General features: G+C 50.6%; 1 protein-coding gene across 2 annotated transcripts in view; it reads left to right on the plus strand.

Annotated features, from left to right (window-relative positions):
- YIF1A (Yip1 interacting factor homolog A, membrane trafficking protein) overlaps positions 1-19,494 on the plus strand; it is a 177,913-nt gene that overhangs the window by 74,498 nt on the left and 83,921 nt on the right. For both annotated transcript variants that reach the window (XM_078660748.1, XM_078660747.1), the window contains exon 5: positions 3,076-3,154. In XM_078660748.1, coding sequence (XP_078516874.1) covers positions 3,076-3,154 — 79 coding nt within the window. The remainder of the gene's footprint in view (positions 1-3,075; positions 3,155-19,494) is intronic.

Genomic DNA, 19,494 nt, shown 5'->3' on the forward strand with positions numbered 1-19,494 from the left:
CCCCTGGTTTGTTTACAGAAATGTCTATCTGGCCTGTAAAAAAGTCAGCTGGGGCTTTCTTGATTACTGGATGATAAGTATTTAGAGCCTTCTTTAAAGCAATTTGCTAATAGAAATGTATTGATGCCGCCAGTCTCTTTCCAATTTCTTAGTGCTTTTGGAACACCTTAAGCTCCTTGTTGAACTAAAGTGCTGACTGTCTTGTTACTGAGGGCTTAACATCTCTGTTTAATGGGTGCGATCTGCTTTGCCACATGTATGTGAGGAGTTGACCGATCTGACATCAACCTCCATGTCCTCACTCCTATGCGGGGGATGCTCTGCTGGAGAGACAATGGCCCAATTATGGTGATTTAGAGAGGAATGTGACCTATATCCACAAGGGCAGTGGTCCAGTGACCAGTGAAATTGAATGAGAGCATGGTCAGACCAAGTCATGGGTTTAATGTCAAGTACCGAGACTTAGTTGTTGGAAAAAATGGTTTCTACAGTGTGACATGCATTGGAAGCGGGCTGGGTCACAAACTGAGACTATAAATAAGACCCTACACAAGAAGGGAATGTGTGTCAACTGCCTACGGTATAGGATCAGCGCGAGGCATCTCTCTATAAGCAAACGGATATCTCAAGGGGGGGAGCGGAACCATGAATAACACAACACCAGAAGATGGGAAAAATATATGTAGATGTACCCACAAAAACAATAATACAGCTCATAAAGTGTCCCCCAATCCAAGTGGATCCCGGTAAAATAAATGCTTAAAACTTCATCCTCTCAGTTACACAAAAGCACTCTCCCATAAAATCAGTCATACTGCAATTGCATCCAAACATCTGTCAATCTGTCAAAGCCAAACAATAAAAAATACATATATTGACAGGAGCCATAGATAAAAATGGTAGTGGTATCATGAGCAAACCTTTATCTAGGTGGAACAGTACAATGCTATGTAAAGATGCACAGCCAGGTTTTGGCTGGAAAACAATGCATATTTATATCTGTTGTGCCAATAATCAAGAATTCCCATATAAATATTCTTTATTTAAATAACATTGGTTTCATATGATCGTGGAGAGAGGGAATAGTAAATAGGAGATATTTGGATGATTCACATTCCTCTTTCTTTCCATGGACCACTGCGTGGTTCCTGTCATACAAAGTGCTGACGCGCGTTTCGGCGAAGGGCTTCAGTGCACCCACCACCTTCTTCAGGGCACAAATAGATGGAAACCAGAAGGTGTGTCACATACATAATTGGGGTAAGGCGGGTGCCAAATAAGACGTACAAATCAGGTCTCCATTAACAGCGAATAATGACCCTTGGCGTTAAAACAAGGTCAAAGCCAACGTCTAATTCAACTACAAGCCGAGGAATAGAATAACTTAGAAAACGAAGAATACATTCTTGAGTAGTAGGATGAGGCAAACGCAATCTAGGCGGGAATGGCAGATCTATCCAGCTCAGGGCTTGGTGAATACCAAGTCCGGGCAGTCATGGACCCCCAAAGAACCGTGTCCGGGTACAAAACCTCTGTCCAGAAGTGGCGCAGTCCACGAAGGGTCCATCCTGGGGCGATAGCCCCCTCTCGTACGGCTGTGAAGCGTAATGCCCCAAAGAGTCTGAGGTGATCTGGCAGTCAGAGGAAGATGTCCGTGGGGCTCCATCTGAAATGACCGGCGTCCTGTATCTGCTTGCAAACAAATCGCAAACTGAGAAATGTTCCAAGATGACCTATTTTCCAAAAGAAGTTGGTCATGTGGGTCAGAAGATGAGTCCACATGTATATTGAGGTCCCCTAGTACTGTAAAATTTGAGTATTTTAACATGTTCTTAGAGGAACTAGTCCAGGGTAGGTAAGACATTCTATTAAAGAGGAAGATTGATAAACCAGTAAGAACAATATGACAAGTGGTATAGTGGCAGTGTTACTGACTTGAAACCAGGATTCTAGTTTCAATACTAGGAATCAAATGTGTATTGTTGAATTACTATCTCCTTACCCACTATATCTGTAAATGAAATGTTGTATATATGTGAAATGTAGGTCAAAACAGATCGCATAAGTCTTTCCCGGCCCTCCGACACTTGCCCCCGAGGTAGCACCCAGGGGACTGATCTGAAATATGATCTGTGACTGCGCACATTTACGCAACCGGCGAACCTCACAGGCATTCTTAATCTTTCCAACTGGGAGGTGGGCACCTTGGGCATTTACTGCGCTACGCAGGGCTGCTGCTAGTTATATTCACTTGGATCTAATATTGGCTATACTCGGTGGCAGACACTGTTTACCCAATAGGCTAAATCCGAAGCTTTGGCATTGCTCAGGGCAGACGCATGGGGTCTTCGCCGGTGCCCATTAGCCCCTGGCTGGGAGGACCTGCTCTTCAAATTCACTGACCCACAGTCTGGGTCTTCCTCCGTCTCTGCTGGATCTTTCTCAGCCCCACACATCTTATAGACATTGAGGGCGCACCTTTTGACCTTTTCCACACCTCCTTATGACCATCACCTCAGCCCCTCTCCCCCAGCCGACAGCTGGACCCCTGACTCATGGTCACCAGGATCCTTCATCATCAGTCCTTAGAGTCCGTCCTCCGATGTGTGTGACCTCTGCAACTGTATGCTTTGCATGTTTTGCCATTTCATGTTATATAGCTGTTAAAAAAAAAAACTCAACGAAGACCTGTTTTATATAAAAATGGTAAACAGTAGCCTTAATAATTGAAGGTAAATGAAGGGCAAAGAAGTCCTTAAAATTAGGAGACCATATTGATTGAGAGTGCAGGTACATTATCCATCCTCTTGCATGAGGAATGTTCATATATGTTGTTTTAGTGTTGGTATGTCAAGAAAAGAAATGGACAATAAGCCATTTGCATGGAGTATGTAAGACAAATTCACACTGCTTTACATAATGGGGTTTGCAAAGCAATCCTGAACTTGATAATTTAGGAACTAGTTATCTCGCAGCTGCTACTGGCAAACTAGGTCTTAATGTAGCCTAATATATTGCATCTCATTTTGTTACTGGAAGCTATTTTATCATGGTCTGACAAAATGTTTATTTCAGAATTGGGAGGTGCGGTATAACCGCGACTCGCCTTTGACGCCGCGTCATGATGTAAACGCTCCGGACTTGTACATCCCCAGTGAGTATCCAGTGGGTGCTCATTGTTCCACTGTGATGTTTCTTTGATATCTTTGACTGACATTATTAATTTTCCTATTTTTGTTTTGCTTTTCTGGAGTCTCTTATTCTCCATGCAATTTGGCTCTCTGTACCTCTGTCTTCCTGTCTTAAATTTCCTTCCTTATTGATTCATTCCTTGCTTCCCTTTTTTTGCTGTTCCTGCTGCTTCTGTCGGAAAGACACGTTAGTGATAGATTCCTTACCTTAAAATATCCCCAGGTGTCAGACTGGATCCGGAAAGTTTTGCTTAGCAGTGTGAGAAGTTGGCCTGATATATGATGTTCACTAGTTCTAGTGACCACCTTGTATCAGTCCAAGCAACCCTTATGGTGATTGGTTGTAAGTCAACCTTATAGACCAGCTATCCTAATGGTAGCGTGGGCAAAGCAGTCTTAGGCTAAACTATTTTGGCATGTGAAGCCGGCTGTATTACCATATGTAACCCCTTGAACACCAAGTGAAAGGACACCACACAGGATATATATTCAAAATATATATGTATTTATTACTACAAATAGTCCCCTGAACTCTTTATGAGCACAAGAGCAAACACGTTAAAACAATTCAATTGATAAGTATACAAAAGTTGCACAAATATGGATAGGCCCTAGTGGCCCCATAAACCATATACTAAAGAAGTGGTATAAATACCACGGGTCGAAAGGAATTAAGGCCTAGGGCCTTGGGAATCGCTGGGGCTATGCTGTACTAACGCAAGTTAGGAACTAGGAGGCCCACGGGATCTGGTTTGCAGTGCCCAAAGTTAGAAGCAATTTACATTGAAGTCAATGGATATGTAAAAGTTAAAAAGGTAAAGGTAGGAAGTCTTCCGGTCAGTCTAGAACTTAACCCTTTGGAATCTGGACACTAGGAGTGTTAAACTACTCGGGGGCACCGGAGTGCCAGCGTTACCTCACCCACAGGAAGCGGGTGCAGTGGTGCCCAAGTATGTCGGGATTCTGCAGGAGTTCAGATGGAGCCTTGGAGTGTTGATGCTGCAGGCGACCTGATGTGAAGAGTTCCGGTGGATCCAAGGGTGGATCTGAAGTGATGAAGACCTGAAAGCAGAGGGGACAATGTTCAAAGTCACTAGCCAATCACAGGCGTGGAACCAGGAAGGAACCAGGCGTTGTCTGGTGCCAACAGGTGAAGTCGTGAAGCTTGTCTCTTCAGCAGCGTGGACTAGGCGACGATGACGACGACCAGGAGTCACTCACGAGCTGTCCCACGTAGGCTCTAGTTGATGGCGGAGTCGCCTTCTTGATCGGAGCAAACAGGCCTTGGCTAAAGCAAGTCACACAGGAAACAAAGAAGGCTTCTCACTCTAACCAGCAAGGTCAGAGGTGTTACTGCTTCTGGGAGCAGTAAGGGCCAGTCTGGAGCAACCAGACCAGCGGTGTAAAGATGTCGTTTGGTCACCAAGATGGCCACTAGCCAACGGACTAGTAACCGGTTAGGCGCGTCGAGTGGAACAAAGCAAAAGGGCCCCACGCAGGTCTCGTGAGAGCTGGAGGGCTGGTCATTGGTGCAAATGTAGCTCGGTGGTGGGGCTTCTCAAGACCCCAAGCACAGCGGTGAGGGTGCCTCAGGTGCTGCGCAGTCAGCTTCTCGTGGACTTTTCAAGAGGTCCGGTCCCACGTCTCAGGTCTCCTCCACTCGTCTCAGCTTGGCAGGGACTGTGGATCGAGCTGTTAGATGTCTGGGAGTCTGGTTCTTGTCAGGCTCCGGGCTCGGGCTCAGGCGGGAGCCAGCGGCAGAGCAAGTCGTTGATCGCTGGATGGTACCTGTGTTCACAGGGTGGCCACTCCTTGGCCACAAGGGAGATTCTTCAGTCTTCTGAGCAGCAGAACGTCGAAGGTCCAGAGTTTCTTCTTGTGTAGTCGAATTTCAGGGTAATCTGCAGTCTTGGGACGCAGCTCCTAATTTTAAACCAATTCTAGGGGCTGGACTACCTACTAGGTCCCTCCTATGGGTGGGACCAGGAAGGGGGGTGGTTACACCCCCTTTCCTTTGTCCAGTTTCGCGCCAGAGCTGGGGTTGGAGTGCCCCAGCACCGGTTTGAACTGGCCTATGCACGGGAACACCTTATGTGCCCCGGGCATGTCTGATTCTATTCAGCCCTACCTAACCAGATACACAAAATCCTGTTTGGGGTGGTGCTAGCACCTCTCAAGGCAGGAAACCCTTTGTCCAAGCCTCCCTCGCTGGAAGGACTCCCAGCAACAGGAGGTCAGACTTGTGTCTGTGGTGGCAGCATCCATTTTGTGATGCTGAGGCTCCGTTTAACTTTAACCGGGGTTCAGGTCCTGTACATGTCGTGTCCCTCTAGAAGGGTGGAATGCTACCCCCGTCACCAGAATTGGCGAGGGGGTAGTATTCCAATTCGTATGACACCTTACTCGACATGTTTTTATAATGTCAAACCTGAGTTAGCATTTAACCACGAGGTTCATAATGCACTTAAGAGTATATGGTATGACGCTATCAGGAAACAGCTAAAGGACATGGTTCCGAACGCTGCAGACAGGCTCAGCTCGTGCTAGAGCACCGTCTCACACATAACCAAGCACTCTGCCTCCAGGATCGATAAGGCATGCCATAGGAGTGACCTATAGGTTACTGTGTGTCCTTGTATGTGTTAGATATAGAGATACTATACCTAAAGCAAAGGGTGCTTACACCACCTTGCCCCAGCTGAGTGATCAGCCAGTTGTGTCAAATAGTAAGGCCAGGCCAGGGTTGGCACAATACGTGCTGCAGCCCCTGGTAGGCCTTGGATGCACCTATGCCCTGGGTACCTAGGGTACACTGTACAGGGGCTCATAAGGTGATCCATGTTCCAATTGGTAATGCACCTAAAGTGCATTGGCATACATTTAGAGCGAGAACAGCAGGCTGTGGGTCTGATTGGCAGGCCCACAGCCACATTAAGTCAAAAACGAGCGAAGCAAAAAGCAAAAATTGGGGTGAAGGATAGCAGACCCTACTCTCCTACACAACCCCCCCCCCCCCCGCCCCCCCCCCCCCCCACGCAGGGACAATAGACTAACCTTGACCAGTTTTGTCTTCTTGTTCTAAGTGGAAGTACCTGGAGAGACCATCTGCATTACCATGGTCGGTCCCTGGGCGGTGCTCCACTGTAAAGTCCATCCCCTGTAGGGAAATGGACCACCTGAGCAGTTTGGGGTTTTCACCCTTCATCTGATTTAGCCACAAGAGGGGCTTATGGTCGGTCTGAATCCTGAAGTGAGTTCCAAATAAGTATGGTCTCAACTTCTTCAGGGCCCACACCACAGCAAAGGCCTCGCTCTCAATGGCTGACCAGCGTTTCTCTCTAGGGGTCAGCCTTCTGCTAATGAAAGCAATGGGCTGGTCTTGACCATCTACATTAAGTTGTGAAAGCACAGTTCCCACCCCCAACTCAGAAGCATCTGTTTGGACAATGAACTCTTTGGAGTAGCCAGGACTCTTCAAGATAGGTGCAGAGCACATGGCCTTCTTCAGGTCATCAAATGCCTTTTGACTGTTTCCTGTCCACTGAACCTTTTTGGGCATCTTCTTGGATGTCAAGTCATTAAGAGGAGTCACAATGGACCCATAGTTCTTAACAAACTTTCTGTAGTACCCAGTCAGGCCTAAGAAAGCTCTGACCTGAGTCTGGGTAGTTGGAGGGGCCCAGTCCTTGATGGTCTGGATCTTACTCTCCAGTGGTTGAACCTGTCCTCCACCTACAAGGTGGCCAGGTATACAACTTTACTCTGCCCTATCTGGCACTTAGTAGCCTTGATAGTGAGGCCTGCCTTTTGCAGAGCCTCAAGTACTTTCCTCAGGTGGATCAGGTGATCCTCCCAGGTGGAGCTAAAGACCGCTATATCATCTAGATATGCTGCACAAGTCATCCAACCCAGTAAGGACTTGGTTCACCAACCTTTGAAAAGTGGCAGGTGAATTCTTCAGACCAAAGGGCACCACCACAAACTGGTAATGACCTCCTGGGGTTGAGAATGCGGTCTTGGCCTTAGACTCCTCAGCTAACCTGGTTTGCCAATAGCCAGCTGTCAAATCAAACGTGCTCAAAAACTTGGCAGAAGCCAGTCTATCAATGAGCTCATCTGCCCTTGGAATTGGGTGTGCATCTGTCCTGGTGACAGCATTGAGTCCTCTGTAATCCACACAGAACCTCATCTCTCTCTTGCCATCTTTGGTGTGAGGTTTGGGGACCAGAACCACTGGGCTAGCCCAGGGGCTCTCTGAAGGCTCAATAACACCTAATTCCAGCATTTTCTGCACCTCAGTCTTTATACAGTCCCTGACGTGGTCAGGTTGCCTGTAAATCTTGCTTTTCACAGGAAGACTGTCACCAGTGTCCACCACATGGGTACACCAGTTAGTCTGACTGGGTGTCAATGAGAACATATGTCTGAATGACTGTAAGACTTGTCTGCAGTCATTTTGCTGATGGTCAGTGAGGCTGCCACCTAAGGCCACACCATCAACTGACCCATCTTCAGGGTTCTGAGACAACAGGTCTGGGAGAGGGTCACTCTCTTCCTCCTGCCCCTCATCTGTAGCCATGAGCAAGCCCATGTCTTCCCTGTCGACATATGCCCATACTCTGTTGACATGGAGCACCCTGCGGGGGCTCCTGGGAGTGCCTAGGTTCACCAAGTAGGTAACCTCTCCCTTCTTTTCAACAATTGTGTGGGGTCCGGACCATTTGTCTTGGAGGGCTGCTGGGGCCACTGGCTCCAACACCCACACTTTCTGTCCTGGCTGATACTCAATCAAGACAGCCTTTTGGTCATGCCAGGCTTTTTGGAGTTCCTGGCTAGCCTCAAGGTTTTTAGTGGCCTTCTTCATGTACTCAACCATCCTGGAGCGGAGACCAAGTACATAGTCCACTATATCTTGTTTAGGTTGTTTGAGAGGTAACTCTCATCCTTCCCTCACTAGACATAGGGGTCCCCTTACATGATGCCCAAACAGAAGCTCAAAAGGGCTGTAGCCAACCCCCTTCTGTGGAACCTCTCTGTAAGCAAACAGAAGGCAGGGTAGAAGGATGTCCCATCTTCGCCTAAGCTTTTCAGGTAACCCTTTAATCATACCCTTCATGGTCTTGTTAAACTTTTCAACAAGGCCATTACATTGTGGATGATGGGGAGTGGTGAAGTTGTAGTTAACACCACACTCCTTCCACATTGCAGATAAGTATCCTGACATGAAGTTTGCACCCCTGTCAGATATTACCTCCTTTGGAAAGCCCACTCTTGAGAATACTCCCAGGAGGGCTCTTGCCACAACAGGTGCTGTTGTGGTCCTCAGGGGAATAGCCTCTGGATACCTGGTGGCATGATCCACTACCACCAGTATAAATCTGTGCCCAGATGCTGTGGGAGGATCAATTGGTACAACAATATCAATTCCCACTCTTTCAAAGGGTACCCCCACCACAGGTAGTGGTATCAGGGGGGGCCTTTGTTGTGCCACCTGCTTTGCCACTGGCTTGGCAGGTTACACAGGAGCGACTAAACTCCTTGGTATCTTCAGACATGTGGAGCCAGTGAAAGTGAGGGACAAGCCTGTCCCAAGTCTTGTTCTGGCCCAGGTGTCCTGCTAAAGGAATATCATGTGCCAAGGTTAGAAGGAAGCCCCTAAATTGCAGAGGTATGACCAGCCTCCTGGTAGTACCAGGCTTGGGGTCTCTACCCTCTGAATAAAGGAGCCCATCATCCCAATATACTTTATGGGTACCTTGAGCATTCCCAGCAGCCTCAGCAGCAGCTTGCTGTCTGAGGGGTTCAAGAGAAGGGCAGTCTAACTGTGCCTGCCTCAAGTCTGCCCTTGAAGGTCCCCCTATCCCTAGAAACTCAAGCAGGTCAGGTTCAAGCTCTTCTGGGACAGTTCCTTCAGGGGTCTCGCAATCCGCTTCCTGTGAAGGCTGATCATCACCTGTAGGTAGGAGGGAAGGCACTGCCTTAACGCTTCTGCTCTTTCTCTTAGTAGGTGCTTGGTCCATTGTTCCAGGATACAAGACCTGAGGTTCAGTGAGGCACTTCCTGGCCTGTGACCTGGTCACAGCAAGGACATGTGATGAAATCCCGAACATCTGAGCATGAGTCCTGTACTCCACTTCTGACCATAGTGAGGATTCTAGGTCATTGCCCAACAAACATTCAACTGGGAGGTCTGCAAACCCTTTTCAGGCCAGTTACCCCTCCCCAGGAGAAATTAACAACAGCCACACTATGTGTAGTAGTGACATTGCTAGCGTTGTTCACTAGGTAATTATCACCTAGTACAATCTGTCCAGGGTCCACAAATGCTGGTGTCACCATGGTGACACTGGCACAGGTGTCCCTATAGGCTTGAGCCACTTTGTCATTTATTAAAGGTGTCTGCCTGTACTTGCCCAGGTTACTGGGACTCACAGTAGTGGTCATGGCTATGTCCACATCACAGATCAAGACAGTCTGTGTGGGGATCCTGACTAGGTCAGGACCCACTTCAGTACCCAGGGTTAACCCTACTACACCCTTGGCTTGGGAGCTACCACTGCTTACTGTACTAGGGGGAGCAGGTGCCTTAGGGGCTGCAGTGGTAGGGGCTCCAGTTTTCCTACAGTCACTGGTCCAGTGACTAGTGTTCTTACAAGTAGAACACCAAGGTTTCCTTTGGCCATCATTGTTCTTCTTCTTCTTGGAAGTTTGGGACCCCCTCTGTGGTTTGTTGGGGCCCTGTAGAAGACTCCTGGTCTTTAGGTTTCTGCTCCCCACCCTTCTGGTCTGCCTTCTTTTGATCACCACCTTGGACCTGGTTTTTCTGCTTAACCCTGGTTCTAACCCACTTGTCTGCCTTCTTTCCCAATTCTTGGGGAAAGGTCAGATCGGAGTCAATCAGGTGTTGATGCAACTGCTGGTTCTGACCATTATTAAGAATCTGTTCTCTCATTAAAAGATTGTACAATCCTGTATAGTCAGTGACTTTACTTCCCAGTAACCAGCCCTCCAGAGCCTTAGTGGCACAATCAACGAAATCAGTCCAGTCCTGAGCCTGTGTCTTCTGGGTCTCTCCGAACATCAACCTGTACTGTTCAGTGGTTAAGCCAAACCCATCAATCAGAGCACTCTTCAGGACAGAGTAGTTGTTAGCATCCCCATCACTAACTGTGAGGAGCTTGTCTCTACCTTTTCCTTCAAGGGAGAGCCACAAGATTGCTGCCCACTGACTCTGGGGTACCTGCTGTACTTTGCAGGCCCTCTCCAAAGCAGTAATCCATTTATGGATGTCTTCACCTACCTTGTAGGTGGGCACAACCTTACTCGGGTGTCTATGATCATAGGCCCTGTCTTTATCCTTAGGGATATTGCTGCCACCAGTGGAATCTAAGCCACTCTCTCTATGCTCTCTAGCACGAGCAAGCTTCTCCTTAGCCAAGGCAACCTCTATTTCTTGCCTCTCAATCCTAAGTTGAGCCTCTCTCATCTTGGCCTCATGCACTTTTCTGAGGGGAAGTCCTCCCCCTCTGAGTAGGCACCTGAGGGCCATTAGAGGTATTGGAGTGATTGGATTCACCTGAGTGATTCCTGTTCCTCCTGTACCCCTGGTTAAGTCCGCTTGGGGGCCTGAATGGGGCTGTCCCATTCTCAGCTCCAAAGTGACTTAGGTTAGCCTGGTTAAGCCTCCTGATTTGGACCTGGCTATGCCCATCTTCTTCAGAATCATCCTCCCCCCCCTTATCTGAATCATCATCATCATCATCATCATCATCACCATCATTAACAATAACTGGGGGATCCCTGGCATCATCTGTAGGATTCAGGACCTCTTCATCATTCCTTGTAGGGGCTGGCTCAGAGGTTTTTAGAGCTTCAGACTGTTCTAAAAGCCCTAGGAGGTGCTGAGTGGTAGGGTTAGACCCTTGTTTCAGCTTCCTTGTAGAACACAAGTTTCTCAGTTCCTGAAAACTGAGGATAGCAAATCTGGATGGTGCCTTGGGAGGGTCACTCTCCACATTTGGAACTCCACTGGTTCCTTCTGTGCCAGCCATTTGCTCTAGTTAGGTGGATATGTTGCAATCTACCTACTCTAAGTGTTCTTCCTACTAAACCTTCTCTAGTAGTTGTAGTCAGGGTGTGCTAAGCCCTATCCTCTTCAACACTAAGTTCAGTAGAACTTAAATATACTATCTTGTTTTATATGTACCTATAGGTACCTGTATGATCTTTCACAAGGTATTGGCAAAGATTACAATGGTAAAACAGCAAGCTCAAATCCCAACCGCTGCTCACCAATGTGAGAAGTTGGCCTGATATATGATGTTCACTAGTTCTAGTGACCACCTTGTATCAGTCCAAGCAACCCTTAAGGTGATTGGTTGTAAGTCAACCTTATAGACCAGCTATCCTAATGGTAGCGTGGACAAAGCAGTCTTAGGCTGAACTCTTTTGGCATGTGAAGCTGGCTGTATTACCATATGTAACCCCTTGAACACCAAGTGAAAGGACACCATACAGGATATATATTCAAAATATATATGTATTTATTACTACAAATAGTCCCCTGAACTCTTTATGAGCACAAGAGCAAACACGTTAAAACAATTCAATTGATAAGTATACAAAAGTTGCACAAATATGGATACGCCCTGGTGGCCCCATAAACCATATACTAAAGAAGTGGTATAAGTACCACGGGTCGAAAGGAAGTAAGGCCTAGGGCCTTGGGAATCGCTGGGGCTATGCTGTACTAACGCAAGTTAGAAACTAGGAGGCCCACGGGATCTGGTTTGCAGTGCGCAAAGTTAGAAGCAATTTACAATGAAGTCAATGGATGCGTAAAAGTTAAAAAGGTAAAGGTAGGAAGTCTTTGAACAGTCTAGAACTTAACCCTTTGGAATCTGGACACTAGGAGTGTTAAACTACTCGGGGGCACCGGAGTGCCAGCGTTACCTCACCCACAGGAAGCGGGTGCAGTGGTGCCCAAGTATGTCGGGATTCTGCAGGAGTTCAGATGGAGCCTTGGAGTGTTGATGCTGCAGGCGACCTGATGTGAAGAGTTCCGGTGGATCCAAGGGTGGATCTGAAGTGATGAAGACCTGAAAGCAGAGGGGACAATGTTCAAAGTCACTAGCCAGTGAGCGGCGTGGAACCAGGAAGGAACCAGGCGTTGTCGGGTGCCAACAGGTGAAGCCGTGAAGCTTGTCTCTTCAGCAGTGTGGACTAGGCGACGATGACGACGACCAGGAGTCACTCACGAGCTGTCTCACGTAGGCTCTAGTTGATGGCGGAGTCGGCTTCTTGATCGGAGAAAACAGGCCTTGGCTAAAGCAAGCCACACAGGAAACAAAGAAGGCTTCTCACTCTAACCAGCAAGGTCAGAGGGATTACTGCTTCTGGGAGCAGTAAGGGCCAGTCTGGAGCAACCAGACCAGCGGTGTAAAGATGTTGTTTGGTCGCCAAGATGGCCACTAGCCAACGGACTAGTAACCGGTTAGGCGCGTCGAGTGGAACAAAGCAAAAGGGCCCAACGCAGGTCTCGTGAGCTCGGTAGTGGGGCTTCTCAAGACCCCAAGCACAGCGGTGAGGGTGCCTCAAGTGCTGCGCAGTCAGCTTCTCGTGGACTTTTCAAGAGGTCCGGTCCACGTCTCAGGTCGCCTCCACTCGTCTCAGCTTGGCAGGGACTGTGGATCGGGCTGTTAGATGTCTGGGAGTCTGGTTCTTGTGAGGCTCGGGCTCCGGTGGGAGGCGGCGGCAAAGCAAGTCGTTGATCGCTGGATGGTACCTGTGTTCACAGGGCGGCCACTCCTTGGCCAAAAGGGAGATTCTTCAGTCTTCTGAGCAGCAGAACGTCGAAGGTCCAGAGTTTCTTCTTGTGTAGTCGAATTTCAGGGTAATCTGCAGTCTTGGGATGCAGCTCCTAATTTTAAACCAATTCTAGGGGCTGGACTACCTACTAGGTCCCTCCTATGGTTACACCCCCTTTCCTTTGTCCAGTTTCGCGCCAGAGCTGGGGCTGGAGTGCCCCAGCACCGGTTTGAACTGGCCTATGCACGGGGACACCTTGTGTGCCCCAGGCATGTCTGATTCTATTCAGCCCTACCTAACCAGATACACAAAATCCTGTCTGGGGTGGTGCTTGCACCTCCCAAGGCAGGAAACCCTTTGTCCAAGCCTCCCTCGCTGGAAGGACTCCCAGCAACAGGAGGTCAGACTTGTGTCTGTGGTGGCAGCATCCATTTTGTGATGCTGAGGCTCCGTTTAACGTTAACCGGGGTTCAGGTCCTGTACATGTTGTGTCCCTCTAGAAGGGTGGAATGCTACCCCCGTCGCCAGAATTGGCGAGGGGGTAGCATTCCAATTCGTATGACACTTTACTCGACATGTTTTGATAATGTCAAACCAGAGTTAGCATTTAACCGCGAGGTTCATAATGCACTTAAGAGTATATGGTATGACGCTATCAGGAAACAGCTAAAGGACATGGTTCCGAATGCTGCAGACAGGCTCAGCTCGTGCTAGAGCACCATCTCACAAATAACCAAGCACTCTGCCTCCAGGATCGATAAGGCCTTCCATAGGAGTGACTTATAGGTTACTGTGTGTCCTTGTATGTGTTAGATATAGAGATACTATACCTAAAGCAAAGGGTGCTTTACACCACCTTGCCCCAGCTGAGTGATCAGCCAGTTGTGTCAAATAGTAAGGCCAGGCCAGGGGTGGCACAATACGTGCTGCAGCCCCTGGTAGGCCTTGGATGCACCTATGCCCTGGGTACCTAGGGTACACTGTGCAGGGGCTCATAAGGTGATCCATGTTCCAATTGGTAATGCACCTAAAGTGCATTGGCATACATTTAGAGAGAGAACAGCAGGCTGTGGGTCTGATTGGCAGGCCCACAGCCACATTAAGTCAAAAACCAGTGAAGCAAAAATTGGGGTGACCATATGATAGCAGACCCTACTCTCCTACAAGCAGTACCCCTGCGAATCAGTAGGTGGCGTTGTGCGCCTCCGCGTCCGTCGCTGGCATCGTATGCGCCCGAGATGACATCACGGAGACTAATTAGGCACCACCCATGCGCGCTGACGTCAGATCTTTCTTTTTCCTCGCAGATCTGGATTGAGCACGTACCTCAGTCAATTTTTGACTACTTTTTTGAGACTTTTGTCTCCTGGTGCACGTAGGGATGCCCGGATGTAAGTCTTGTGGGTCGTGCTGCCGTAACATGTCGGTGGCGGTCCCCCACGATGTGTGCCTCTACTGCTTGGAGACAGACCATGACTCCCGGGACTGTCGAGCCATGGCCCGAAGGCCTTGCAGGAGCGGTGCCAGAAGTTGCTGGAGGTCCGGCACTCCTCTCACCGCCGCTCTGGGTCTAGGGAGCGTGTTTGCTTTCGAACGTCCCCCCGTCGCTCCCCGGGGGCGGACGAGGAGGACAGGGGCTCCGCCCCTGCGGTTCCTCTGGAGCCGGGGAGTCCAGCGGCCTACCCGCTATACCCGCGTCAGTCGACCACTCCCGAACAGATGCAAGAGTTTATTGCTGCCATGGACTGCCTTTTTAGGCCCCGGGCTCCCGCTGTCACGCCTTCAGGCCCAGCGGTCCCGTGTCAGAGCCTGTTGGCCCGGCAGCACTGCCTCCTGCCCCCGGCGCCACCCTTGGCTCAGCCGCAGGCGCCGCACTGGGTGTCGTATATCCCACCCCTGCCCCGGTTCTCGGAACATTTTGTTCCGGCCTGGGATCCGCATTCGGATACGGCGCCGGCTTAGCGCCCTTTTGGGTGCCGTTCCCGACGCCGCTTGCCGCTTCTCATGCTCCGGCTCTGCCACCGCAGCCGTCTCCCTCTACTCCAGGGCCAGACTAGGACTGGGACTGCTCCGAGGACCCCCTCGCCCGGCAGTGTGACTCCGAGCAGGATTGGGTGGACGACCTTCAAGATGTGTCTTCAAACCCGGGGTTTGCCTCTCCTCAACCTACTATGGAGGAGGGCGCTTCCTACACCGTGGTGCTGCGTCGGGCTACGGAGGCTCTCCATCTTGACCGCCCAACGGTGGCCCTTATGACAAACCTCCTTACGGAGGTGCTCTAGATGGCATCTACGTCATCGGAGCCGCTGCTCCCTTTCAATGAGGCTCTCACCGAAGTCCTCTTGGGCACTTGGCCTCGGGGGTACCAGTGGATCAAAACGTTGCTAGGCGTCACCGCCCGGCTCTCCTGCCTTCTTGACCACTCACCCCACGCCTGAGAGCCTGGTCATTCAGGCCTCGACTTTGCAGTGTGCCTTTCCCACGGCTCCGCCGGATAAGGACTCTAAAAGGCTAGACCAATTTGGCAAGAGGTTTTTCTCCTCAGCCAGCTTGGGGTTGCGGTCGGTTAACGCGGCCTGCTTATTGGGCGTTACTCCCACGCGGTGTGGGATTCGGTAGCCGAGATCTTGCCTCAGTGTCTGAGGAGGCCCAGGCTGTCCTTTCCCAAGCGATTGCGGAAGGCAAGGATGCGGCTAAGTTTGCCATCCGGTGTGGTTTGGACACCGCTGACTCGTTGGGCAGGGTGATTTTCACGACTGTGGCGTTGCGGCACCACGCCTGGTTGCGTTCCAGTGGGTTCTCACCCGATGTCCAGGGTTCGCTCATGGACATGCCCTTTGATGACTCCGGCCTTTTTGTCGATAAGGCCGAGAATGCCCTGGAGCGCTTTAAAGGCACTCGGGCCATGGCCAAGTCTTTGGGTCGTACCACAAAGAACCCAGCCACGCCTGGACTTAGTTCCTTTCGTGGCCAGGGTAAGGGCGCCCAAGCACGCTCCTCCAACAAACCTGAGTAGAACCAGCCTCGCCACGGCCGTGGATTCCGCAGGGGCGGGTCTGGTAACCAGCACGTGGGTCAGTCCACCCCTACCCCCGCTGCTTCCACCTCTAAGCCGTCCTAATCCAAGCTTCAGGGAGCACTCTACTCTGGTGGGTGGCAGGGTCCGCCACCAACTCTACCACTGGCACAAAATGACATGGGACAAGTGGGTGCTGCAGATAATCTGCTAAGGTTACTCGCTCCCATTTTGTCCTCCCCTCCAGCCATGCCACCTCGGTACCACTGCATGTCTGGGGATCATTTGGCTCTTTTCCGTCAGGAAGTCATGGCCCTCCTGGCCAAGGGGGCCATTGAGTGCGTTCCCGGTCAGGTCACTACTTTCTGGCCCACAAGAAGGACAAGGGGGGCCTGCGCCCCATCTTGCACCTCTGGGATGTCAATCGCTTCCTTCGGAAGGAGAAGTTCAAGATGCTGACTCTGGCTCAGGTCCTGGCTGCGCTGGACCCTGGAGACTGGATGGTAGCGTTGGATTTGTAGGACATTTATTTTCACATTCCCGTCCTGCTGGTCCATCTGCGCTACCTGCGGTTCACGGTGGGCCCGGGAGCATTTTCAGCTTGCCGTGCTTCCCTTCTACCTTACCAATGCCCCTCGGGTGTTAACAAAGGTGATGGCGGTGGTCGCAGCTCATCTGCGCAGGTCAGGGGTGTCCGTCTTCCCCTACCTCGACGACTGGCTGTTGAAGGCGGGTTCGCCCCAGGCAGTCATCACCCACCTCCAGACTACGGCCAACCTCCTGCATTTGCTGGGGTTCTCAATCAATGTGCCGAAGTCGCACCTGAGTCCCTCTCAGAAGCTCCCTTTCATTGGAGCGGTTCTGGATTCCCGAGCAGCGAGTCCAGGATATTCAGGCTATGATTCCCCTCTTTCAGCCTCTATCCTAGGTTTCAGTCCGGATGACCCTCCGGCTTTTGGGCCTGATGGCCTCCTGCATCCTGCTGGTGAAGCATGCCACATGGAATATGTGGGCTCTGCAGTGGGACCTGAAGTTCTTGTGGGCACAGCATCAGGGAAACCTGTCAGATCACGTCCAGATCTCTGAGGGCGCTGAACGACATTTGCAGTAGTGGCTCACAAATTGGGTCAGTGGCAGATCCCTCTCCCTTCCCCAACCGGAACACACAGGGGTGACTGAGTCCCTCCTGGGATGGGGAGGCCACATGAGAGAGGCGGAGTTCAGGGGCCTCTGGTCTTTGGCGGAGTCCCAGCTCCATATCAACCTTCTGGAGCTGCGGGCGATCCGGCTTGCACTGAAGGCATTTCTTCCCTCTGTCCGGGGTAGTGTAGTGCAGGTATTCACGGACAACCCCACCGCCATGTGGTATTGCAACAAACCTGGCAGGGTGGGGTCGTGTACCCTATGTCAGGAGGCTCTGCGACTCTGGACATGGCTGGAAAATCAAGGCATTACCTTTGGTGGTTCAACACATGACAGGTTCTCTGAACGTCAGGGCGGACAAACTCAGACGCCGGTGCATGGTGGATCACGATTGGCGTCTGAACTCGGACGTGGCGCAAGGTCTCTTTCTGCAGTGGGGAGAGCCTTGGTTAGATCTATTCACTACCTAAGAGTACGCGCAATGTCGTCAGTTCTGCGCATTGGAATTTCCAAGGTTGCAATCGCTCGGAGACGCTTTTCGTCGCGAGTGGAGCTGCGGTCTATTGTACGCCTTTCCCCCTATACCACTTCTGCCCAGAGTGCTGAAGAAGATCATGCGCGACCGGGCCCAAGTCATTCTTGTGGCTCCGGACTGGGCTCGAAGAGTATGGTATTCCGAGCTACTCAGTATGAGCGTCGATCCCACGATCCTTCTGCCTCTTCGGGAGGATCTTCTGTTGCAGCAGCAGGAGACGGTCCTCCCCCCGAACCTGTCCAGCCTCCACCTCCATGCATGGAGTTGGAGCGCCGACAGTTGTCACCTTTCGATCTTCCTCCTGAAGTCTGTGATGTTGTTCTGGCAGCCAGGCGTTCCTCCACCAAAATGGTATACGCCTGCAGGTGGAACAGGTTTGTGGCATGGTGCACAGCAAAGGCTGTGGATCCCCCTTTCTGACCCTCTTTCTGAGGTTTTTCTGTTCCTTCTCTCTTTGGCCCAGCAGGGCTCTGCTCTGGGCACTATCAAAGGTTACCTTTCGGCCATCTCCGCCTTTCAACGGCTTCCAGATCAGCCTTCTCTTTTTAAGTTCACGGTTGTTAACCGTTTCCTTAAAGGCATTATGCACACATTTCCACCTGTGCCCTTCATAATGCCTCAGTGGGACTTGAATCTTGTCTTAACTTTTTTGATGTGTGCTTCTTTTGAGCCCTTTCATAACTGTCCTTTACGTCTTCTCACCTTGAAAACGGCTTTCCTGGTAGCTATCCCCTCTGCCAGAAGAGTGAGTGAGCTCCAGGCTCTTTCTTCCAAACCTCCTTTCCTTTCTGTTCATCCGGACAAGGTGGTTTTGAGGACTCGTCCTTCTTTATTGCCAAAGGTTGTCACGCCCTGTCACATCGGGCAGACCATCACTTTGTCCACCTTCTTTCCGCCTCCGCATTCTTCCAGGGAAGAGGAGCGGCTCCACCGTCTGGACCCTAAATGTGCGCTAGCATTCTATCTGCAGCGCACGCAACAGTTCCCGGTGGATGATCAGCTCTTTGTTGGCTACGTGGGTGCCAAAAAAGGTTGGGCTGTGCACAAACAGACCATCTCCCGGTGAGTCGTTGTGTGCATTAAAGCATGTTACTCCTTGGCCAAGAAGGACCCTCCTGTGGGGCTGCGTGCTCATTCCACCATGGCAACTGCAGGCACTACTGCCTTGGGACGCGGCTTTCCCTTGCAGGACATTTGTCAGGCAGCTACTTGGGCCTCGCTGCACACGTTTACCAAGCACTACTGCCTTGACAGTCAAGTCCAGGGGGACCGCTTCTTTGGCCGTTCTGTGCTCCGTGAATTCGTGGTGTAAACTTGTTCGGAGACCCACCAACGTGGTTTGTATTGCTGGGTATCTATTCTAGGGTAAGGAATCTATAACTAACGTGTCTCTTTCAGATGCACTAGTTACTACTTGTGTAACGGATATATCTGTAAGAGACCTTAGTTAGTGATAGATTCCTTACCGCCCCCCCCCCATCCTCCCCGTTCTGTGAACTGATTACTAGGGTTAAGGTCATCCCTTTTAGGGCCCTGGCTTTATGCACCAATGGTCAATTTCTTGCATGGATCTGCATTTCGTCGCGGAAAGTAGTGTTCGAGGCATGTGGGCTGCTAAATTCATATCTTAGCATTAGATCGCCGCCTAGTGTTGGGCTCGGATGATCGCACATTGTTGTCCTGGAAGAGTCTTCGAAGTATCCTGAGATAGGTGGCTCCTCCCCTGGACTACAGTGCGCATGGGCATCGGCTCCATCCCCAGATTGTTTTTTTCCGCCATTGGGTTCGGATGTGGTCTCGAC

Source organism: Lissotriton helveticus, chromosome 9 (genome assembly GCF_964261635.1).
Source record: "Lissotriton helveticus chromosome 9, aLisHel1.1, whole genome shotgun sequence".
Classification (NCBI taxonomy): domain Eukaryota; kingdom Metazoa; phylum Chordata; class Amphibia; order Caudata; family Salamandridae; genus Lissotriton; species Lissotriton helveticus.